Below are 26,066 nucleotides of genomic sequence, written 5' to 3' on the forward strand. Positions count from 1 at the left end.
GGCGGCGCCCCGCGTGTTTATCAGAGTCTCAAAGTCTGATACCTACTGGTAGGATTTGGCCTGAGGTTGGTGCGGCCGTGGAGGTGTGACGTTGCTGCAGATCTGTGCTGTATGGATGGAGCTGCTGCGGTTGCAGAGATGGGTTGCTGCTGATCAGGGAGAACACCTTGTCTGTGGAGGTCAGCGACCGGGTGGTGTTAGTGGGTTGAAGATGCGGCTGCGGATTCTGCTGCTGTTGCCGGGCCACTGAAGCGGGGTGTGGGTGCCGCTGTGGGAGTCGGAGATTGGGTGGTGACCACCCCTGTGGCAGGGGGTGTACTGCCCGGGACGGGTTGGATGAGTTGCACTCTTGGAGTGCTGTGCTAATTGCAGAGCTGGTCACCCACACAACCACTGCACCCACAGGACGAGCGCACTTTCCAACCCCCACCTTCTCTATCAAGTTACCACGCAGGACCCGGTACTCCTGCGATTAGGAAAGCCCAGCACCCCAACCACACATCAGCCACGTCCCATACCCCAACATCACACCCCATCTGCCCATACAGTAGAGCGCAGTCCAACCAAACCATTACCACATACACACTAATGATCCTATTAAAATGAACAGTAAGAGTTCTGTTGCCAAACAGATGAAATCTCATCCGTTCTGGACAGTCACGTGTGGTCAACTTCAGTAACATCATCATAGAAAATAGGCAGTGAAATAATTTAATTTCCTTCTCTACTGCCATATTGGAGGTAAGGGGAGGAGTATGGTTATTGGGCATACATTATGCAATTATCGGCCTGATCGGCAGATTATCAGCGGACTGGGCCGATAATTGCATAGTGTATGGTCACGAACAATCACCGGTGATTGGACGGTCGGGCATGAGAAACCTTACAAAATGCCCGACTGATCCGATCATTAGCCGACCAATCAACATTTCCCCTGTTCCTTCACAGAGGAGGAACAGGGAAATGTTTCATCCATAGGGGAGGAAAGCAGATATCATGGCCATACATGGTGACATCTCACAGTGTATGGCCACGACATCTGCTGGGTTTCAGGCTGTTAGATAAAATGTCTGTCGGTCTGACATCATGGGGGTATGGACAGGGTTCAAAGATCTGAAAATATGAGAAAACAGGTAAAGACGTGGCAGACAGCTCATAAAGAGACATCTAGCATAAACTTTCTCTAGTAGGAGGCATAATTAGGCAAAGAAAATGCTCAAGGCAAGACATAATTTAAAGTAGGGGTGGGGAACCTTTTTCCTAAGGGCCATTTTGATATATATAACATTAATCACGGCCCGGTGCAGGCCACACCCCCTCTGTGTGGTGTCACAATAGGGCATGGCTACAATTGCTGGTGATTACAGCAATGCCCGACGCATCCTGAGGATGCTCCAGGGAGCTGTAAGGACAGAGGTGTGACCTCCTGAAGTGTCCTAAGGACGCTTCAGACGGCACTGCAACATAGATTTTGGCTGTAGGGTACCATTCTAGACACCCTGCTAGCCAGATGAAGCTAGCAGAAAAAAGCTCAACGGGCCAGGCCAAATGATACCGGGGGCCTTATACGGCCCCCGGGCCTGAGGTTTCCATCCCTGATTTAAAGAGTTAATATGTTATGAGGATGCTTGTTAGAATAAATAAAAAAAATATAATTGTAGCTATAATATGTGTGATATAATAGGATTCCCTTCTATGGTGTTTGGGGCCGCAGCAATATGTATGTTATTATTCCTCATGTAATATGTTGTGATAGCACTAAGTTACACCTTTCATATGAAGTACAGAATTAGGTATTACGTTTCCAAGGACTTACAAGAAGAAATCTTCCTCCTCATCAGAGTCGTCTTCTAACAAATTTCTCTGTAGAAAGAAGGAAAATAAATAATTATTGCACATAGATGATAATGGCTATGGTGCCTAATAGTTTATTGATGGCTCCTACATTTCTGGTAATCCCTGCAGATCTCCATGTTGCCCAATTCTCTAGCTATTTAGGATATTAAGCTAGCACTTGAAAAGTATCTTTTCGCTCATCCTTGATTATTAGAGTCACTTTAATGATTATCTGAAACTAAAAGGGCAAACAGTTTTATGAAACCTTCATACACAAAAAACACAAGAGGAAACAAATCAAACACATAAGCATGTAAAAAAAAAAAAAAACATAATATTCAGGCGCAAAATGAAAAACAAGTCACAAATACAATGGTGCACTAGGTAGAGATGTGCGGGTTCGGTTTTACTTGGATATGTTCGGACCTCAAAAACTGTATCTTATTGGCTATCACGTGTTTTGGATAGCCAATAAAATCTGAACTTGCGATAATTTTGGCGAAAAGAACCGAGTAAAACCGAACCTGCACATCTCTAGCGCTATGGGCCAACCTCTCTATTACCCTGTATTGATCCAGCAGCTCACAAAGTGGATTCTGCAATCCACTAACAGGGGTCTTCAATATGGGTGCGATAACATCGTTTTTGCGTTAATATCGGAGGTATGAAGTCATTATCGTAGGTTTTACTTTTACACCGTATTCAATTTCGAAGACTTATCGCAGTTTTGAAAAGTCTTTGATAAAAAAAACAGGGATTACTTTTCACCATTAAATAGGTGTTGAAAAAAAGTGCAGGATTGGGGTTTAGGGGTGCAGGCTTAAAAAAAAATAGCCTGCACCCTGGGAATGACATTTAAAAAAGAACTGTGTCAAAAAAAGTAAAAAAAAAAAAAAAAAAATAGGGACACCCCAAAACATTAATTTAAAAATTGGAGTGAAAAAAAAAAAAAATGGGAAAAAATTGTTTAACAATAGGGAAATAGGTTCAGGGCTATTCTGCAAGTATGCGGCAGATGTTTTCTAGAATAGAATTATAGCGGCAGGTGCACAAATGCAGAATTTTTAAAAACTTACTTTAGGGACATCAAAATATGCTAGTACCCATTTTCATGTACCCCAAATTTGATGGGACCACTTAAAAAAAACGAAAAAAATAACCTAAGTGCTCTTCTGCGTCACTTCTTCAATGTCGGGAAAAAAACACCTGCTGCGGCTATTTAAATCCCCGACTTTCAATTAAAGGCTAAAACGGGGGTACCCATAGTGTTCCCCCATGTTTTTACAACTTTAGGGGGGTCTTACAATTATTTTAAGGAAAAATTCGTAACTTTACGCAAAACCAACTTCGGAGTTTCCCGTTTTCGATAATTTTATATTGAATACGGGGATAAGCGGGAGTGCGCACCAGACTTTAACGCAGGAAAAAACTCCGATATGAAACGTTAACTTCGACAGTGAAGTTAACGTTTCATATTGAATACCCCTCTAAAAGTGCAAATATATACAGTCAGGTGCATAAATATTGGGACATTGACAAAACTTTCATATTTTGGCCTCTATTCACCACCACAATGGTTTTGAAATGAAACAAACAAGATGTGCTTTAACTGCAGACTTTCAGATTTAATTTGAGGGTAATTACATCCAAATCAGGTGAACGGTGTAGGAATTACAACGGAACAATATGTGCCTCCCACTTTTTAAGGGGCCAAAAGTAATGGGACAAACTAAACAATCCTAAATCTAAATTTCACTTTTTAATACTTTGTTGCAAATTCTTTGCAGGCAATTACAGCCTGAAGTCTGGAACGCATAGACATCACCAGACGCTGGGTTTCATCCCTGGTGATGCTCTGCCAGGCCTCTAATGCAAATGTCTTCAGTTCCTGCTTGTTCTTGGGGCATTTTCTCTTCAGTTTTGTCTTCATCAAGTGAAATGCATGCTCAATCGGATTCAGGTCAGGGGATTGACTTGGCCATTGCATAACATTACACTTTTTAGCCTTAAAAAACTTTTTGGTTGCTTTTGCAGTATGCTTCGGGTCATTGTCCATCTGCACTGTGAAGCGTCGTCCAATGAGTTCTGAAGCACTTGACTGAATAGGAGCATATAATATTGCCCGAAATACTTCACAAATCATTTTGCTGCTTTGGTCAGCAGTCACATCATCAATAAATACAAGGGAACTAGTTCCATTGGCAGCCATACATGCGCACGCCATGACACTACCACCACCATGCTTCACCGATGAGGTGGTATGTTTTGGATCATGAGCAGTCCCTTTCCTTCTCCATACTCTTCTCTTCCCATCACTCTGGTACAAGTTGATCTTTGTCTCATCTGTCCATAGGATGTTGTTCCAGAACTGTAATGGCTTTTTTAGATGTTGTTTGGCAAACTCTAATCTGGTCTTCCTGTTTTTGTGGCTCACCAATGGTTTACATCTTGTGGTGAACCCTCTATATTCACTCTCGTGAAGTCTTCTCTTGATTGTTGACTTTGACACATATACTCCTACCTCCTGCAGAGTGTTCTTGATTTGCCAACTGTTGTGAAGGGGTTTTTCTTCACCAGGGAAATAATTCTTCTGTCATCCACCACAACTGTTTTCCGTGGTGTTCCAAACAGTTGATTTGGCCACACCTAATGTTTTTGATATCTCTCTGATGGGTTTGTTTTGATTTTTCAGCCTAATGATGGCTTGCTTCACTGATCGTGATAGCTCTTTGGATCTCATATTGAGAGTCTACAGCAACTGATTCCAAATGCAAATGTCACACCTAGAATCAACTCCAAACCTTTTACCTGCTTAATTGATAATTAAATAACGAGGGAATAGCCCACACCTGTCCATGAAATAGCTTTTGAGTTGATAGTCCCATAAATTTTGGCCCCTTCAAAAGTGGGAGGCACATATAGAAACCGTTGTAATTTCTACACCGTTCACCTTATTTGGATGTAATTACCCTCATATTAAATCTGAAAGTCTGCAGTTAAAGCACATCTTGTTTGTTTCAAAGCCATTGTGGTGGTGAATAGAGGCCAAAATATGAAAATTCTGTCAATGTCCCAATATTTATGCACCTGACTGTATATAAAAGAAGGATGTGAGCTCTAGTTCAAACACAGTAGATGTGCAAAAAACAATTAGCAGTAAAATGTATATTTCATACAAAACATTGCATTCAAATCAGATAGATACAATAAAGCAATAAATGTTTCCCAAGCCAAACAAGAGACCTATGAGTGTAGACTCTTAGGCGGCTACAGGAATGAAAGTCCGGGCCGTATAAAATGGTATGTAGTGGCCGTGCAGCCCAGCGATAGCAACGCCGGATGAATTGCAGTGAAATACAAGAGTCCTGTAAAAAAACGGCAGTGGATACACAGTGCTAGAGACTTGGAGGCTTGAGTTAGGTGCCTATATCAGCAATCCCAGCATAGCCTAAGGCCAGAGATTACACTCATAGGTCTCTCTTTTGAGCACATCTGGCACACCGCGAAGTATTTGTGGTCCACTCAACAATGAATATAGGAGGATATCTACGGGTCTCCAGCTTGCTGTTTGTGAGAACCACCTCCAGTCTATGGACCAAATAGGAGCATTTATTGCAGCTTAAAACAACATATATAAATAATATCAGTGAATATTACAACTATCATCTTTAAACTTGCCTGTCACGGCTATAAAATTTGCACTACAAACGTTCAGCGCACGCCTAAAAAGGGACAATATGTGGTAAAAAATCCATCTGCTACCAATATATTACCACTCTGTGCGGACTGGCTCCATTTACTAATCAAGAACTACAGTGTGTCATTTTATAACAACAATACAGACGATATAACAGTGACACTTTATTAGATACATTACTTGTTTGGATTGGGGAACATTTATTGCTTTATTGTATCTATCTGATTTGAATGTGAAAGGGCTCTAGATCGTAGAGGATTCAGTTGACAAAAGTCTGAAGTGATCCACACAATCAATGCAGAGTGCTGATACTGGGAGGACGTATTCCTACTAATAATGGTGCATCTTAGAAGACGGTCATCTTCACAACGGAGCAAACAACCTGAAGCCAAGTAATATGGTTTACGATTATGTTCTACTGTCCAGATAAACACTTGCTTCTTTCAGAATCAGACTCGTATATACAGTACGATACACCATAGTAGGAAATATGTCTCACAATATCAGCACTAATCTGCATTGTTTGTGTAGATCATCTCAGGTTTTTGCCAACAAATTCATCTACGCTAGTCCATTTTATTATTCTAGGGTTTGTCCCATTTAGATATTATTGTAAACATGTGCTTTTTATATATAGGGATCTATGTATTTTTATGTTATGCGTGGCATTCAGAATAATACATTTTATTGGCCAATAGCACAGTTTTCTGTACTTTTCCACTCAAACCTTAATGCATACACTAGTGAAGGCCAATAGTAACTTTTCATATGAAACTATTGGACCTTTAGGCTTAGTTGTTCATTAAGTAATGTTCTACAGTGAGAAGTATGCCTAGTAAGATGATTAAACTTTCTTTTTGCTGTAATAACTAATACACCATATGTTCCTATCATACAACCGATTGACTGGAAGCAGTGAATCACAATTGCCCAATGTTTCCTGTTGGAAAATTACATAACACATAAGGCATTGTAATGAACAGCTCATGTGTTGTAATGATCAGTTCATGTGATGCAAGATCCTGTCCAATGAGATTTTGATCACGTAGGGCAAAAATATGGACTAATGTCTTTGTGATTTGCTTTACATAGGGCTGTAATAATCGGCAAGTCCAGCCTGCTGATATATCAAATACCCTTTGTACACCCCTAATGATAAATTACCCCCAAATTTTTTCATAAGTGGCGTACTTTAGCGAAAAACGCCCACACAAATTTTGGGTGCAAAAAAAAATTGTTAATTTATCAGTAATCTATCATTAGGGGCGGTGACCAAAGGGTTCTGAAAGAAATCCCCACATTTTTAGCCAAAAATAGAGATTTTGCATTTTTTTTTCTCCTTGTCTGGGATGGAGAAAACTTTTCTCCAGTTTTTTTTTCTCCATTTTCACCTGTTTGCGAAAATGTATCCTTTTTTTTTGCAAAAAATAGCCGTTATCGCCAATGGCGAAAAACCTGCAGTTTCGCCGCTAATTTGAATACGGCCCCAAGATTGACACCATGGAACTCTGAGAAGAACTAATTAGCAGTGGGATATTTTGGGAAGAAGTGCAGCATTAATACAAATAGCAAAACCTTACTACATAATATATACTTAAGCAGCTATTTTCATCAACAATTTCCAGATCAAGATCAGTAACAGACAAACACAAATTATACTGGTATACCAAGTAAGGATTTAGGGCCTGAATCAGCGTTGTACTCCATTGCTGCCGTAGCAGCCATTTCTTCCACTATAGATTTGCAAAAATATGCTAATGGAACATGAGCTGGGACTTGTACTGAAACGTCCACCGGAGCCATCACAGCTCTCCACAACTGCGTCCACATACACAGCATCGGACGCAGATTATGCGTACATCGACTCCTGTGAGTCTTTGGATGCTCATAATTGCCGCCATAACAGACGTCCGCGCTCTATTTCCTGCGTATGGGATCACAGACGCAGGATGTGACATGCCCCCAGAATAATCGAGACATGCCTGAGTCTTTAGCAGACATTCCCGGTTGCATTCCCCAAAAGCTCCCTGCGTGTCAATCACGCTGCGAATAAAGACTTGCAGTGTGCGACTATGGTAATGTACCGACACATGCGCAGTGGTAAAAAAAGAAAATTGCTCAAATTGTAAAAACATCTACATTGCATAAAACTGAATCAGGCCCTCAGTCACACCAGATATATAGAATAATGGCATGTGGAAAGACAGATTTAGAATTGTAAATGGAATTAACTCATAATATAATTGACAGAGATCGCGCTGAGACAAAAAAAAAAAATATGTGGGTTCCAGGAACCCCTCACTTTAAAAAATTGGGGTCCTATCTGACTTTTTTTGCATCCCATCTAAATTAAGGTTTTCTGTAAATCTAACAATTTAGCAGCTACAGCCCGTGAAGCATGTAGCAGATGACATTGGCCCCAATAGAAAAAAACAAATACATTGGCCCCCACATGAAGAAAAACACACACACATTGGCCCCGGTAGCATAAAAACCAAACACATTAACCCCCACATGAAGAAAAACACACACACATTGGCCCTGATCAGACAAAACAAAACAAACACATTGGCACCCACATACTATATAGGCACCAGTACAAAAAAAAAAAACACTGGCCCCCACCGGAAAGAAAAAACACATTTTACCTCACAGAAAAAATAGCTGAAACACACAGATTCAAATTCATTACACTGCAGCCCGAGTCAGCACTGCAGCCTGCCCTGCTGTGTCACTGCATCACTGGAGTGGGAGGCGGCATGCAGCTACGTGATGTCATGGCAACGCAACACCGTCTCTGGGTCGCGCCAGGATCGGGCTACATCTGATTCACCTGTAAAAGTCCAGCGCTGCCAAGCTACAAGGATGCAGCATTGTGGGTGCAGGCAGACTCACATCAGAATTTGTGGAGCTCATTATAAATTAAACAAGTAGGGCTCCCCAATCAGCGGCACATAGATAAGGGGAAGCTGGCAGATGCTCACAAAAGGCTGGGTGTCAGAGGCATATATGGGGAGGGTGGGTAGAGGGACAGATGGAGAATAGGCACATGACGGCAGGCAAGGCCACACATGGGGGTAGAGACATATGTGGGTTGGTGCAGAGGCACACATGGGGGCAGGTAGACATATATGGAGGCTGGTGCAGAGGCACACATGGGGGTCAGGCAGAGAGAGACACACATGGGGGTTGGGAAAGAGGCACACATGGGTAAGGGGGTTGAGAGAGAGCAGTAAATTATATATATATATATATATATATATATATACGTATGTATAAAAACCTGGGTGTGTTTGGGCCTCCTATATATACCCACCAGGGCCCGGCAGCAGTGACATCAGATTGGCTGCCTGTCATTACAGTGCAGCTGCTGCAGAAAGCGCTCAGTCGGCTCTGCAGTACATCGGTGTGGTGAGCAGTCTCAGGAGCTTCCCTGTTCACCACTATGGGCTCCGCATGGCAACTCACCCTCCCCTGGTGCAGACATAACCGGGTCCCCAAACACTTCTGGTATTCCAGAGTGTGGGTCCTGGCGGCAGGCGCACAGTGCCCACTATGTGGTGGCACCCTACTGCAACCACTCTGCCTCGAGCCGGCCCAGAGCACCAGTCTCCCGCTCACCCTTAAACCCCCACCCAAAACCCGCCTACACTCACTGGAGGATGTCTTCACTCCAAGTGCAGTGGCTGTCGTCACGCCGGGTCATGTCCCTGTAATGCCGCAGCATGACATCCAACAAAGGCGCCAAAGAAGTCTCTTCCAGTGCTGGCCTGGCCCTACCTCTGGTTTTTATTGCCTGCAGGGTCATCAATCATTTAATTAGGACCCAGGGATTGGCCGGGGCGGAGCGCGTCCCTGGGGACCCACCCATTCTAAAAAAGTGAGTCCCTGGTCCCCGATACCGGGTAAAATATGCACTATAGCGCGTACTTGCGTTCACGGATTGGGACAGAGAAGGAAAAACAACAGCGATAATAGCCGCTTCTTTCAATCTGTGAAACTGACAAATGTATGCACAATTTATCAGATTGTGTGAAATTGTAGTCACACAATCGGATAAATTGTGCATACATTTGATAATTTTCACTTTAAGCTGTGAAAAGAAAACAATGAGAGACTGCAATTCCTAGAATTAAAACTCTAATTGCATCCCAAAATAAAGCACAATGTAAAGGGCTCTTGCAGCCGGCAGCCCAAAGGGAGAAGATCCCGACAGGGCAGGTAACTACCTTATCCCTACCCCTCCCCCCCAACCCTAAGGTCCCCCCCTAGTACCTAACCCTAACCCCCCCCCTTCCCGCACTCTGAACCTAACCCTTCCCCCCAGGGGTGTCTAACTATAACCTAACCCCCAAAACCTAACCCTCCCCCACGGATAACGCTAAGGGTGCCTCGGACTTACCTGGTTCGGGCTGCTGTCCTTTTGCATTCCGGGGTCGGGATTAAGATAGGCGTTAGTATTTCAACACCTATCTTAAGTCCCTTGTCAGGATAACTACATCCCACAGTCGGTTCTTTACAGGAATCAAGGGAATAGCCAGGGGAAATAAGCTGGAATTAGCCTTTGAAAAGGATCACCGATTATTTCCGATCAAATAATAAAACATCCTGGACAATGACAGTTAACTGCTAATACTAAGTACTGATCCTCACTACTCTATCAGCTAATCATTAGCATGTGGCAATTACATACAGTAGCTGCTGGGAATGTGCAGTATAAATAACACTGTTAACAGTTATTTTATTTGAGCTTGTTAGACTTACAAATTGATTATGCAACATTAGAAAATGTTTGAAATGTTGGAAGGTCTCCCGAGTTACCAGCATGTAAACTGCAAGTGAACGACCGCAGCAGAAAAACTGCTCCTGAATACTGTCATTATTATCAAACTTACCTTGTTTACCTATTGAAGGTGGAAAATATATAATCAATAAGGATAAAAAGTAATTAAGTCATCGTAAACTTACTCTCTCACTCTTTACTGAACCGGTAACCTCCTCATCATTAAGGTGCCGCTTAAACTTTGGAGGCATGGCGTCGGATTATACGTATATGATGTTGTCAAGGAAACTCAACAAATGTTCGCTTTGCTTTATTATTCAGCCCCAAGGCACTGCAAAACAGAACTTAAGCATAAGAGACATGGATGTTGAATATGACAGCAGTATTCTATATTACTCTAGAAAAAACATAGGCAACCTGTGAGTTTTGGGGGCATGACGGAACTTGTAGTTCCCCAGCTATGAAGACACAGAGTAGCCAAGCTTGGTTTGAACAGTACTCTTTTAATGGAGTTATCCGGTTTTGGACAACACCATTAAAAGGGAGTTTACAAAGGAATGCAAATTTACAATGTACAAAAGAAGTAACGTTACTCAATAATCTAAAATACAAAACTATGCATAAAAATGAATACATATCGTTCAGTTTTATAGTCTAGTGTGTATGCCCTTTACTGATGTTGGCACCCCCGCCGGTGATAATGCCGCATACACACATCGTCTAGCGGTATGCGGCTTTAGACTCTCAAAAAAAAACAACAAATATTAAGTTTGTAAACCTGGGTGTAATTATTTCCCTACACACAGACTTCCTGGAAACAATTACAGTAAAGGACACTGATAAAATATATTAGCCACCTTTTGCAGTAAATAGTTGATAACAATGAATAGCAGCTTGCACTAAGCTCCTACTGTATGTAAATGTGTATGTGAAAGTATGGGAATATTTCTATAGAACGGTTTTAAACTTAATTTACATATCAAACTTGTATTTTAGTTGTAGGGGGTTCGATCATGCCTTTAATAAAATTACCTACAAACCTACCATAACATCAGTCTATTTAAGACAACAATACTAAAATTGTTTAAAATGAACATCATATGTTAAAATTAATTATTAATAATAATAATTTGTAGAATTTTCGCTCCCGAGCACAATGAGGGTACACTGGTATATAAAATTGTCGATGTTCAAACATTAGTTAATGGTAATTCAGTGTTTTATGATTTGATTTTATCTGGAGGAGATTACATTGGTAGAGAAAAATATGAGATATGGTAAGAACTTACCTTTGTTATCTCTATTTCTACTAAGTCCATAGAGTTCCACAGGATACCTTGGGGGTTTAGGTGATGACTTCAGGCATCAGGCACCATAGAGTTAAGTTTTCAGCCTCCCAGGATGCACTAGGGTCCCCCTCCTATACCCCGCCCCAAGGCATCTCAGTTACGTACCAAGCCATGGGCCGGAGGAGGAGAAGGAAGAGAGAGAAAAAATATCTGGACACACACAAGAATCACATTCTCACCAGAGGGAGACGTAAAAACCGGTGACCAGAGCAAAGCCCATCTGCCGCACAGGTGCGACAGGGCGGGAGTCCTGTGGAACCCTATGGACTTCGTAGAAATAAAGATAATAAAGGTAAGTTCTTACCATATCTCATATTTTCTACTTCAGGGTCCATAGGGTATCCACAAGATACCTTGGGGATGTCCCAAAGCAGTATCCTTCAAGGGTAGGGACGCTCCTGTGCTGAAAGGAGAATCCGCCGCCCAAAGGAAGCATCCTGAGAGGCAAAGGTGTCAAATGCGTAATACCTCACAAAGGTATGGACAGAGGACCACGTGGCCGCCTTGCAGATCTGGACTGCAGAGGCACCACGTCGAGCTGCCCACGAAGGACCCACAGACCTAGTGGAATGAGCACTCACAGAAGATGGAACCGGCAGGCCTTCATGAAGATAAGCTTCTGAAATTGCCATACGGATCCAGCCTGCCAAAGTTTGCTTTGAAGCAGGCCAACCCTTTTTACAGAAGCCATAGAGGACAAACAAGGCTTCCGACTTCCTAAACGAAGAAGTGCGGTCAACATAAATCCTTAAGGCCCGCACAACGTTCAAAGTGGCCTCACCTACTGAAAGGTCAGGTGAGTTAAAAGCCGGCACAACGATTTCCTCGTAGATATGAAACCGGGAAACAACTTTGGGAAGAAAATCAGGACGAGTGCGCAGCACTGCCCTGTTCCCTTGAAAAATCAAGAAAGGGGGTCTACAAGAGAGAGCCCCTAAATCAGAAACACGTCTGGCCGAAGCGATGGCCAGAACGAAAACTGTTTTGGCTGTCAGCCATTTAAGATCCACTGAGCCCAGTGGTTCAAATGGCGGTCCCTGGAGAGCCCTCAGGACCACAGCCAAATCCAAGGCACTACCGCTGGAACAAATGGCGTCTGGATTCGAAGAACACCTTGCATAAAGGTGCGCACATCAGGGATTGTAGCAATCCTACGATGGAACCAGACAGACAGGGCAGAAACCTGCACCTTCAAAGAAGCAAGGCGAAGTCCATGGTCTAGTCCCGCCTGTAGGAAGGCTAGCACTCTAGACAGACGGAAATCCCTTGGTGCATAACCTCTCGGTCGACACCATTGGAAGAACGTATGCCACACACGATGGTATATTCTTGCAGAAGACGGTTTCCGAGCTCTCAGCATAGTGCGTACTACAGAGCTGGAAAACCCCCTGGACCTTAACATGGCCGTCTCAAAATCCACGCCGTCAAAGACAGTCGAGTCAGGTCCGGGTGAAGACAAGGACCCTGCGACAGTAGGTCCGGTAGTAGCGGCAACTGCAGAGGAATGTCCACGGACAGACCCTAAAGGTCTGAGAACCAGTGCCGTCTGGGCCATGCGGGAACTATCAACAGGAGTGTCCCTCCTTCCTGTTTGAATTTCCGGATTACCCGTGGAAGAAGGGAAAACGGAGGAAAGAGATAAGCAAACCGGAACGTCCACTGGACGGACAGAGCATCCACCAGAGACGCCTTTACGTCTCTTGTGCGAGACCCGTACACCGGCAACTTGTTGCTGTGCCGTGACGCCATGAGGTCGATCTCTGGAAGACCCCCACCTGTCCACCAGAAGTTGAAAGACGTCCTGGTGCAGAGACCATTCCCCCGGATGAACGTCCTGGCGACTGAGAAAGTCGGCCTCCCAGATGAGGACTCCCGGGATGAATACCGCTGATATGGCCGGGGGATTGCGCTATGCCCAGATCAGGATGCGGGACACCTCTACGAGTGCCACCCGACTTCGGGTACCTCCTTGCAGATTTATGTAGGCCACGGCGGTGGCGTTGTCCGACTGGACCTGCACGGGATGACACTGGAGAACCCAATGGGCCTGCTGGAGAGCATTGAAAACAGCGCAGAGTTCCAAGATGTTTATCGGAAGCTCCCTTTCCGCCTGAGTCCATCTGCCCTGGAACAAGTGTGGACCCGTGACCGCTCCCCAGCCCCGAAGACTGGCGTCCGTTGTCAATAGGACCCAGTTCGCCACCCAAAACGGACGACCCTTGTTGAGATTGGTCGTCTGCAACCACCAGGCAAGGGACAGGCGAACCTCCGGAGTGAGCACCATCGTCTGGGACTTGAGACTCTGAGGCAGTCCATTCCATTTGGACAGGATCAATTGCTGCAGAGGTCTGGAGTGAAACTGAGCATATTCCACCATGTCGAATACGGACACCATGGAGCCCAGTAACCTCATTACCGAGTGAAGAGACACCCGGCGACTCTGCAGACAACTGCGCACCCTCAACTGCAAGGCAGAGATCTTTTCCCCCATCACAAAGATCCGCTGCTGACTGGAGTCCAACAAGGCTCCAAGGTGCGGAATCCTTTGAGACGGGATCAGGGTGGACTTTTGCCAGTTTATCAACCAGCCATGCCGTTGCAGAACTGCAATAGTCAGATCCAAATGGCGCAGAAGGAGCTCAGGAGATCCTGCTACCAACAGTAGGTCGTCTAGGTACGGCAACATGCGGACTCCCTGCAGCCACAGGGAAGCCGCCATGACTGCCATAACCTTGGTGAACACACGTGGTGCTGTCGCCAGGCCAAAAGGTAACGCCCGGAACTGGAAGTGATCGTTGCGGATTGCAAACGTGAGGAACTGCTGATGGCGCGAAAGAATAGGGACATGCAGGTAGGCGTCCTGTATGTCCAACGACACCATGTAATCCCCAGGTTCCAGCACCAGAATGATGGACTGTAGGGTCTCCATCCGAAACCTCGGCACCCGCAAGGATTTGTTGAGTGCTTTGAGGTTGAGGATCGGACGGTACGACCCATTGGGTTTCTGCACCAAAAACAGATTGGAATAGAAACCCAGGCCCCTCTGGGAGAAAGGAACAGGCGCTATAACTCCAGCCTGGAGCATAGTGTGCAAAACCTTCCGCAGTTCCGTGGCTTTGTTCTGGTCTGATGGAAGACCCGTGGTGAAGAATCGGGACGGGAGCCTGTGCCGGAAGGAGAGGGCATACCCGTGAGAAACCACCTTGTGAACCCAACTGTCTGTCGTGGTGACTGACCAACACTGGGTGAACCGTAGCAGGCGGCCTCCCACTTTGGGATCCCCCAAAGGGAGGCCCGGACCGTCAGGCTGCAGGTTTATCATCGGACTTAGGGGCCGGACGTCTGGTACTCCAGGCCTGCTTCCGGGGCTTGGCCGATTTCTTTGGGCCAGTCTGTCGGGGAAAGGACTGAGCCTTCGGTCTGCCCTGGGCCCTGTAAGGCCGAAAGGACGAGGTACCTGAACTGGAAGGAACTGCAGCAGACGGAAGACATGCCGATTTGGCTGCCGCCAGCGTGGCTACAATTTTGTCCAGATCCGGACCAAATAGGACTTCTCCATTAAAAGGCAATGCTTCCAAGCCCTTTTTGGAATCTGCCTTCCAAGATCGCAACCATAAGGTGCGACGAGCCGCCACCGCTGCCGAAGAAATCCGAGAAGTCAGGGTACTGATATCCAAAGCCGCTTCATTAATGTAAGTGGCCGAATCCCGGAGATTGCCTATCAACTCGGTCTGTTCGGCCGAACAGTCGGAATCGAAAGACGCCTCTAAACTATCTACCTAGCGCTCCATAGTTCTGGCTACCCAACAAATGGCCATAGCCAGCCTGGCTGCACCCCCCGCGAGGGAATAAACGGACTTTAGGCAGATTTCCACCTTACGGTCCGTGGCATCCTTTAAGGAGGACATGGAGGGCATGGGCAACGTGGCACTTCGGACCAGGCGTGTCACATGGGAATCCACCTGTGGGCGGGGATTCCCACTTAGCAAAATAATTGTCCGCAAACGGATAAGCCACTGCTAAATGTCTTTGAGGCTGATACCGTTTGCCTGGATGTTTCCACGCCTCCTCTAAGTGGTCCACTAATTGACCCGAAAGAGGAAACACTGTGGCGTCACCCTTAACATCCTTGAAAAAGGCATATTTGGATTTTGATACCGGAGGTTCATCATCCTCAATAACTAAAGCTGTGCGGACTGCACAAATAGGGCCAGGAATATAAACCTTAGACTTGGCGTCCGTCTCTTTAGTACGGGGAGGTTCTTGGTCAGAAAGATCCAGAATCTCCTCATCATCGGACGTCCCGTCGTCATCCTCATAAGGAGCAGACAGAGACGCCACCGGCCGCTTGTGAGGCCGCAACACAGACTTCCCTTGTAACACGTCCGACAAATGCTGTACAGAGCTCGTCAGCGAATTAACCCACGCAGGCTCCTGAGAGACCTGAGGAGGGGAAATAGGGAGACTGTGGGGTACCATCAATTGTTTCGGGAAACCCTGCATGGGTGACGACACTACTGACTGCTGGGACAATCCCATCTGTGGGAAGGCAGGCTGCGGAGCTAACTGGCCCATGAGGGTTGTAAGCGCTTTGGTGAAACAAGCCCAGGGCAGCTCCTGTACCGGAGCCGTGACATTAATTGGCCGCGCCAATAAATAACACTGCCGACATAGCCCCTCCGCGTTACCCTCCCCCTCCGCTATTGGTACCTTACACGTAGTACACAAAAGCTGGAGAGGAAAGTCACTCTCAGACATGATGGTAAGTATGTGACACCTCTCACTGATACTTGCTAGTATAGTGGGAGAACCACCCTGCAAGCACCGCACCGCAAGGGCTTTAGCAGAAGAACAGGGACAGTGTAAAAGCTGACAGAAGAAAGTGAAAGTACAGGCAGCAGACGCTAGCAGCAGTCACATACAATGCAAAGAAATCAATTCCTGCACTATCAGCGCTGATTCTCAACTACGCAGACACAGAGCCTGGCAGGACACAGCGCTGCATACACAGACCTGAACCAACGGAGGAGAGGTATGCCGGGGGACCCAGACCGCGATGCCACTGATCTTCAGCGTCCAGCAGCGCTCACCATGCTTCCAGCAAAAGATGGCCACCGAGGAGCAGAGAGGAGGCCGGCCTTGGGGAGGAGCGCTGTCACAGGGCCAGTCAGCAGAGCGGAGAGGACTGTGTGCTGCGGGGGAGGCGCCGGCTGTGTTACAGGGAAGGTGCGCTCCCCTGGCATGCAATTAACCCCTGGGACGCCGCAGCGCTACCGCTCAGCCGCGGTCCACTGTACCAGGGGGGTAGTGGAAGCGCAGGTTAGGTACCTGGCTCCACGCTGCAGGCAGTCCCCAGGGAGCCCCCTGCCTGGGGACTCTGGACCATGTGCTCAGCAGGGACCCACCGCGGGACCCCGCTGCTTACCTGCTGCCCCCTTGAATCCGGCCATGGTCCCAAACATCTGGGTTCACCGCTAGCTGTGACCCCAGATGCCTACCAGCATCCCCGTATCAGTACCGGCGTTCTGGTACCGGCGGGGGTGTAGGGAAGACAGCATGGACGTCAGTACTGACTGTCCATGCTGTACATCCAGATGAGCAGCCACAGCTGCTTGTAGAAAACTTCATGGGCTAATTCTAGCCCCCCCTCTAAACAGGTGCATCCAACTCCGGCGGGGCACCAAACGAAACTGTGATGCCTTGGCTCGGGGGCGGGGTATAGGAGGGGGACCCTAGTGCATCCTGGGAGGCTGAAAACTTAACTATGGTGCCCGATGCCTGACGTCATCACCTATACCCCCAAGGTATCCTGTGGATACCCTATGGACCCTGAAGTAGAAAACAGTAGCAGTCTTTTCTAATACAGACATTACATGTCCAAAATAGGGTGAATTGTCCAAAGTATGAATAGTTAAGGGAATTCTCATGTTTAAAAAGATGGTGTAAATAGAAGATATAGATCTGTCACGTTAAATTCAGCCAATCATTTATAAAACAGCACTACTGGATATAGACACTACTCTTGCCAAGCAGCACCTCTGATTTTAAGCATGTATCTATCCTTTTAATTAAAGCATGCACAAAAGGAATTTTCCCCAGCAGTTTGTTCTTGTGTCTATTGATACAAGCACAATGCCAGTCATTAAGGGGCCTATTTACTAAGCCTTGGATGGAGATAAAGTGAACGGAGATAAAGTACCAGTCAATCAGCTCCTAACCATGTGTATGAAAAATGACAGTAAAGGCCCCACCACACCAAATGATACTTAGAACAATTTGGCCAATTCCATCACATGGGAACGACAAATCGTTCAAATCGTCAAGTGTGTACACACTATGCACTTTCCCATGGCGTCTTCTGTCGCATCTTCAGATCTTCCCTACATGCAGGAAGATCTTTCAATCTCATTAACGATTACCCTCAGATCGTGCAGTTTGTAAGCTCTACCGAACGACCAGGCGATATGGTTACCTTATACAGTTAACGATCTAACTACCAAACGAAGCAAGATATATCGTTTGGTAGTTTGTAAGATTGCACAGAGTGCACAGATTGCACAGTGTGTACAGATTGCACAGTGTGTACAGATTGCACAGTGTGTACAGATTGCACAGTGTGTATGCACTAGATCGTTTGACCAGTTCAGGGGAAAGGGTGACGACATTTCATCGTTTGCACGTCGTCTAGTGTGTACCTAGCTTTAGGAGCTGGTTGGTTGGTATTTCATCTCCATCCAAGACTTAGTGAATAGACCCTTAAGCCCTAAAAACAATTCCACACACTTCGGGATATAACTGTCAAACGACCACATTTTGGGAGCTTCATATGCAGCTTGTTTTTTATCACTGAATTGTCCCAAGTGACCGAATCTTAGAATAATGGTCATTAGTGTCAGATCCACCTGCCCATAAGATACGTGTACAAAGGAGTCAATTCAATTTGGTGTGGTGTGCCGTATTCCAGAACAGCACATCATTGGACACCCTTCATCGCCGATTTCTGTTCGCTCCCATAGAGGTGCTCACAGAAGTCAGTGATGCAGCCACAATTTAGTAGGTGCTGTATATGGAAAATACACACACACCCATATCTTGTGGTACATGGTGGCCGCAAATGGCGAGTAATTGAATTGACCCAAAAGTATCTGATTTCCCTGGAACTAGTGTAACATTAACACACGAGGAGGATCCGGAGGATGACAAACCAACTGTACAGGTACTATGGGTGCTGGGGAAGGTACAAGCATAATGGAGACTTGATGGTCCTTAGTTACAACATAGCAAACTACAAATGTATAATTAGAATAAAATAGAGTCTGATATAAATGACCATGGAAGGAGAAAATGGCAGGCAGAGATAACAGCACTGTAGTTAAGTTCTGTGCACTACCTACCTCATACCATCTTCTTACTAATATGAAAGAAACACATTTTTGAATGTATTGGCAAATTACAGAGTAGTACTGAGAACTGTCATCACACAAAGGACGCGGTTGTTTTGAAGGGTTGGGTATAAAATGCCGGCGCTCGGGATCCGGCGCTCGGAATCCTGACGCCGGCATTCTGACAGGGTTAGAATACAGACAGTTGTCGGTCAGTATTCTAACCTTGCTCCTCTCACTACCCTAACCCTCCCTGCAGACTGAACCTAACCTCCCCCTCTAGTGCCTCTGCCTAAACCTAACCTCCCCGCTCCCTAAACCTAACCCTCCCCCCTTAGCGAGTAACCCTAACCCTCCCCGTAGTGTCTAACCCTGCTACTTACTGTCGGAATTAAGACAGGGTAGCCGGTTTCCGTCGGCACCATTCCTACTGTCGGGATATTGACCAGATCCCGTTTTGAAGGTCTACTATATCATTCTCAGGTCAGATGCTGGTTTAAGTAGGTTCAACAGTCATTGCTACTGCCATCTCCGTTTCTCCTTTGGTGACCTCAGCAGCCTTCGTAGTGGCAGAAACTGCTGCCACATCATCTGCAAAAATGTTGCAGCCCTGTGTCCAGTAAGAAGCATAATGGCACACAACTGTATAGGACTCACAGCTACTCCAAACGAGCAGACAACCACGTGTGCCAAAGAGGCTCATGGCTTTCTCCAGACCCAGAAGAGGAAGAAGGGTCAGTTAAGATAAATGGAGAAGCACAGCCATACTTGTCAGCAGCTGTTTTAAGATTTCTATAAAGAACAGGTTATATTTCTATATTCATTTTCTCACTACCACCAGAGGTTGGTGGGATGATGTCATAGTGCACAAAGCAGACACAAAACATTGTCTGCCTACCAAACAAACTCCGGGAGCAATTCAATACTGGACAATGGCTGCAAGGTACTGGCAGTCCGACCGTTTCACCAGAACCTCACTGCCACTAACATTTTATTGAGATGCTGAAGTACTGTAATTAGTGGTGATGTGCGCAGCTGTTGTTGCAGAAAATCGGAAGATTATCAATCATTTATAGTAGTCTGAAGACTCAAACAAAGGGAAAATTGTATTATTATTTAACATCTTCTAATAGGACTATAATGGGTTGGGTATGAAATACCGACGGCTTAAAAGCCGCCGGTTCAAATCCCAACGCCAGCTGGTAAGTATAGTTAACCATCCCCTCTCTTCCCCCCAACCCTCCCTTGGGGGTGCTCTGGGGTTCCCCCCGTAGTGCCTAACCCCCTCTCCCCGCCTAACCCTCCCAGGGGGTGCCTAACCCTCCCAGGGGGTGCCTAACCCTAATCAACCCCCGGCGGTGCCCAACCCTAACACCCCCCCTTCCCCTAGCCAAATCTAACCCACCCAGGAGTGAGCCTAACACTTAGCCCCCCGGGGGTGCCTAAAGCTAACCCTCCCCCTCGCGGCTAACAGCATCGGGATTTCAGCATGGGGCTAATGATGGGCGTCGGTATTTAGACGCCTATCTTTAGTCCCATGCCGGGCTTTCAGTGTCGGGATTCTGTTGGTCGGCATTCCGGCATCCTGACTACATCCCCTTTAATGGAGTCCTGTAACAAACATTTTATTAGTACTGGTGAAATATTGGTTACCCCCTTTGGCATTTTCAAAACATTCTATTCAAATCCCAACGCCAGCTGGTAAGTATAGTTAACCATCCCCTCTCTTCCCCCTAACCCTCCCTTGGGGGTGCTCTGGGGTTCCCCCCGTAGTGCCTAACCCCCTCTCCCCGCCTAACCCTCCCGGGGGTGCCTAACCCTAATCTCCCCCCGGCGGTACCCAACCCTAACCCCCCCTTCCCCTAGCCAAATCTAACCCACCCAGGAGTGAGCCTAACACTAAGCTCCCCGGGGGTGCCTAAAGCTAACCCTCCCCCCCGCAGCTAACAGCGTCAGGATTTCAGCGTGGGGCTAATGATGGGCGTCGGTATTTAGACGCCTATCTTTAGTCCCATGCCGGGCTTTCAGTGTCGGGATTCTGGTGGTCGGCATTCCGGCATCCTGACTACATCCCCTTTAATGGAGTCCTGTAACAAACATTTTATTAGTACTGGTGAAATATTGGTTACCCCCTTTGGCATTTTCAGAACATTCTATTCTCTCCTATCACAGAATAAAATTGCAATTCTTACCACTGATCAACATTAAATAATATGTTTCAAATCATAATAATAAACTTCAAATAAAACAACTATACATAGTCTGCCAGCCACAGAATCTGTGTAATTCATGTGTCCAGAGTTAAATGGCACACCTAAATATACAGCATATTCTTTATTACATATAAGATAGGTAATAAATGATTAGTTACAACATTATTTAGCTTTTTTGCAAAACACCTAAATAAACACTGGTGTAATAATTTGTTTTCAGATGTAAAATCTTTACTTGCCCTTCACTTGTGTACAATTTATTAGTTTCAACTGACTCAAAATTAATTATACCTCAAGATGTAGTTAATCTGTTGGCTGTGGCCAAACTGGTAATAGCCCCACGAGAATGCCAGTTATCCCAAATGGGTGGCATTGGTGAATGACGAGGTTGGTCATCAACAAGCTACCCACAGGAATAGAAATGCTTAGATATTATAAAATCTGGCCCTGATGCACAATATCACGCTATACATTACAGTTCCTGTCTGAGGAGGTGGGGGATGCCTCTCTCTAAATGCTCCATCTCTGGTCCCCTTTTGATCTTGTATTCTGGGATTGTCCCAGTGACGTCTGTATGAGAATAGCACCTGTTAGGAAGAACAACTAGGGCTAGACACAGAAGTAGTAACGATGTTGCGGGTAGTGTGTATGGCTAATATGTGCGCAGCCGATCATCGTGGTGATGTTCAGCGCCACATCCTGCTGAACTGAATTGCCAATTACAGTCTTTCATAACATAAATGGGAGCACAATAGCCCGGGCATCCCATAATCCATTATTTATAGATTAAAATGAATATATTTGTTTATTATAATTATATGACAATACGGTATTTGGTCAGTGGCTAGATCTCACAAATAAATCCATTCTGACTGATAATAGCACCGGGATGTTGGTCCTGGAGCTATTCAATTCTAGTCCGACTATAATCTCTTAAATCGGAGACTGCAAGTTCTTGCAAATGAAGTTGGGTGTTTAATCGTGAGAACCGGCATTTTCCGACTAAAGTGCCGACCGTGAGTTTGTTAGCGCCGCGCTTAGTCGTTAAAACAGCCCCGCAGCCGGCACTTCAGTCTGATTTCTCCTCGAACCCTCAGGAGGGTGCGTGGAGAAATCCTTTAGTTGGGCTAACAGCGCGCTGAATTGAATAGCCCCTCATGATAGCAGAAAATAAAATGGAAATAATGCCAGAGGGGTGAATACTCATAGCCGCAGTAATGACCCACAGAACTGATGAAGCACTTGATTACATAGATTTAAAAGCATGTCATCATTTCCAAGCAGATCCCCAAAGCTTTGTCCGGATTGCTGGCAGGTCTGGCGGATGCAGCTATCACACACTAGGGCACATCAGGCCTTGGTGCATTACTATAATAACACAGGGACTCTGTTATGTCACCGTGCTATAGCTCACTATATATATATATATATATATATATATATATATATATATATATAATAATGACAGCATATGCATGTGCTGGGTGGTACACACATCATATCTCCACATAACAATGAAGAGACAGGTGCACATATATACAGTACAGTGTACTGTAGTAGCTGCCACCTGTAATTACGGACTGTTCTGTACGCAGGTAGCTGTGAGGGTGATGGGTGGATAATTAGAGAAGGAGAAGACCATTGTTATGTACAGTAATAATTGCTTCCGATGACAATGAGATGGGTACAGAATACATACGCAGCAGAATACATACAACCAGGCAGAGATCAGAGGGAGATGACACTATAATCAGTCGTAGGTGCTGTTATAATATGAAAGCCATTTACCGATCTAACGTTGTCTCTCCGGTGTACAGTTCCGTGTCCCCGTGTAAGATGTCTATTGTATCTAATGACCGCTTAACATGGCGATTCATCTACTACCGACACATCCTCAGCACTCGGTACTCTGCTCCTCTTCCTGTTCTGTTCGCATTAGATCGGTGTTCCACTGCTGCGCAACCGCACTTACTCCACTCTCTGAAGTCTGAGCCGCCATATTACTACTCCACTAGAGTGGACCCAAACTGTCTCTCTATGAGATGGAGTGGTTTAAATTTCTTAGTTTTTCAGAAAATATGATATTATCTTTCCTATAATGTTATTTGAGATGCTTCTGCACTACTGATTACTATGGGGTCTATTCATTATGATACATTTATGTAAGATGATACTTTTTATATAGGGGGTTATTCTCCACGAATTTTAAGATAAAAAAAAAATGTATTACTAAAGTATCACTTCCGAAAAGCTGGTTCTTTTGCGGAGCCCGCTTTTCGGTAGTGTGATACTTTTCAACTAAAACTGCAGTGTCTCCCCCCAGATTCCTGAACTTACTCAAATGGTCTCGAATGGAGCCCACATCTGAAATAAATATATTCAGCTCAGACAGGATGGCCCTACTTCCGCATATAATGGCTTACTGTGATTACTGGTCCTGTATATGTAAGAATTTTTCTATACCTCCCGTACAATGTATATTATAGCTGGTTAAGTGCCAGTGGCGTAACTTGGACAGGGCGGGCAGGGTTCGTGCCCTGGGCGCCGTTGGACCGGCGGCGCGGGGGGGCGCCGCCGGCCACGGTACCGGCCCGCCCGCCCTAGTTAGCCATTGTAGCGCCGACCGCAATGAGTGCGGTCAGCGCTACACATTTACACAGGACCGGCGCTAGGCTTCCAGCACCGGTCCTGTGCTGCACGCCTGAGCCCATTCCCTCCCCCTGAGCGCTTGCCCAATAGCGCCAGGAGGCGGGCTCAGACTGTGCATAACACACGCATCGCCGCCAGCGCTGGCGGCGATGCGTGTGTTAAACAGCAGCCAATGAGAGTCAGATAGACTCTCATTGACTGCTGCAGCACCCACTGCAAGAGCCGGACTTCCGTCCGGCTCCTGCAGTGGGTAATGGGACTGACGTCATGACGTCTGTCCCATAATGCTGAGCGCGCCCGCCCGGGCGGGAGCGGCGTCGCGAGCAAGACCAGGAGCAGAGATTCAGGTAAGTATATTTTTATAGATATATATATATATATATTTTTTTTAACCTATCTGCACAACAGGAGAGGGGGTGGCTACTACTGGGGGGACCTCTACTGGGGGAGGGGTGGCTACTACTGGGGGGACCTCTACTGGGGGAGGGGTGGCTACTACTGGGGGGACCTCTACTGGGGGAGGGGTGGCTACTACTGGGGGCACCATTGGGAGGACCTACTCTACTGGGGACTACTACTTGGGGGGGAACTACCACTGGGGGCATTATAAAAGGGGCCTACTAGAGGCACTGCACTCGGGGGACCACTACTGGGGGCAATAATAGGAAGGGCCACTACAGGGGGCACTGGATAGGGGGGATCACTGCAGGGTGCCTGCATAAGGGGACCACTACTGGGAAAACTGCATGGGGGGGGACTTGCTGAGGGTACTGCATAGGGGGGGGACTACTACTGGGGCACCATATAAAGGGCACTGCATAAGGGGATACTGCTACTGGGCGCACTGCATTGTGGGGACTGCTACTGGGGGCACTGCATAAGGGGAAACACTACGTGGGGCACTGCATTTGGGGGGCCACTACTGGGGGTACTGAGTAAGGGGAACTAATTGGGGGCTGTATAAGGGGGACCACTACTGGGGATACTGTATAAGGGGCACTACTATGGGCCTGCATAAGAGGGACCACAACTGCATACTGGGATACTGTATAAGGGGTACTACTGGGGTTAAGGTGCATATGGATAGGAATGTTCAGCGTGAAAATAAAGGGGTGTGTAATGTTGACACGCCCCATTTTTAAGTGACCACGCCCATTTTTTTCCCGCGCGCGCCTTCGGCGCGCGCACAGATCGGTGTGTTAGGGGGGGTGGCTCCGTTTTCAAATTTGCCCTGGGCTCCAAATACCCTAGTTACACCACTGTTAAGTGCCGATTATGCCCTCTTCATTGAATGGCCACACTTGCTTTAAAATCAAGCATATGGAAACCCCTCTGTAGAAATCCTGCGTTTGCCACTGTACTCGTCTGGAAGATGCCCATCCTCTAAATACTCCTTAACCTTTAACTGGTTATGCAGGGTGCTCATAGCAACCCTCAGTCTTAAATTGTAGATAATTCTGCCTACCCTCCAACATGACCCGTTCCATTAGGTACAAAACACACTGCTCCTGGACTTCCCACATAATGTATGATTGCAGTCACCTGTGTTGAAGTAGGTAATTGATGAGACAGGTGTTTCAGCACAGGTGGATGCAATCATAGATTAAGAGGGAAGTCCAGGAGCAGAGCATTTTGTACCTAATGGAATGGGTCATGTTGGAGGGTCTGATTCTGCAATATGGTTGGCAACACTGGCATGTTACTTTCTATTTTTCAATTAGAAGTTATAGTTTATATCATTGTCCCCAAAGCCATTCTATGTGCTATACTTTTTTTTTGCTGTGAAGTAGAATAAGGAGCAGGGTGCTGGGAACACCCCAGGCAGGGGCGCCAAGAGGGGGGGAACGGGTACTAATTACCCAGGTTTGCTGGAGGGGCCCAGCGGGGGCCCGGATCCGGCAAAGCTCCCTGTCCCTCCCCCTCCCTCACAGCAGCCCAGCACACCCTGCTGTATGCTGGGCTGCAGTGGGAGAGACAGAGCAGTTACGTACTCGTCCGGATGATCAGGATTCCAGCGGTTCGAGATGCCAACGTTGGTATCCTGTTCTCTATCATTGGCAGCATATTGACGCCCAGCATCCCGTCCACCGGCAATATGACTGCATCCCTTTTCAAACATATAACGTGCAACAATTTTTTTGTTTTTGGGTGTTATGA

General features: G+C 46.2%; 1 protein-coding gene across 1 annotated transcript in view; it reads right to left on the reverse strand.

Moving 5' to 3' along the window:
* The window catches only part of VAMP4 (vesicle associated membrane protein 4), a 54,977-nt gene extending 31,766 nt beyond the window's left edge, over positions 1-23,211 (reverse strand). Inside the window, exons 1-3 of the mRNA XM_088481793.1 lie at positions 23,049-23,211; positions 10,502-10,647; positions 1,817-1,863 (exon numbers count right to left, since the gene is read on the reverse strand). Coding sequence (XP_088337919.1) covers positions 1,817-1,863; positions 10,502-10,567 — 113 coding nt within the window. The 5' untranslated portion in view covers positions 10,568-10,647; positions 23,049-23,211. The remainder of the gene's footprint in view (positions 1-1,816; positions 1,864-10,501; positions 10,648-23,048) is intronic.
* Positions 23,212-26,066: the final 2,855 nt, after the last annotated feature.

Source organism: Taudactylus pleione, unplaced genomic scaffold (genome assembly GCF_031769625.1).
Source record: "Taudactylus pleione unplaced genomic scaffold, aTauple2 ptg000017l, whole genome shotgun sequence".
In the NCBI taxonomy this organism is placed as follows: domain Eukaryota; kingdom Metazoa; phylum Chordata; class Amphibia; order Anura; family Myobatrachidae; genus Taudactylus; species Taudactylus pleione.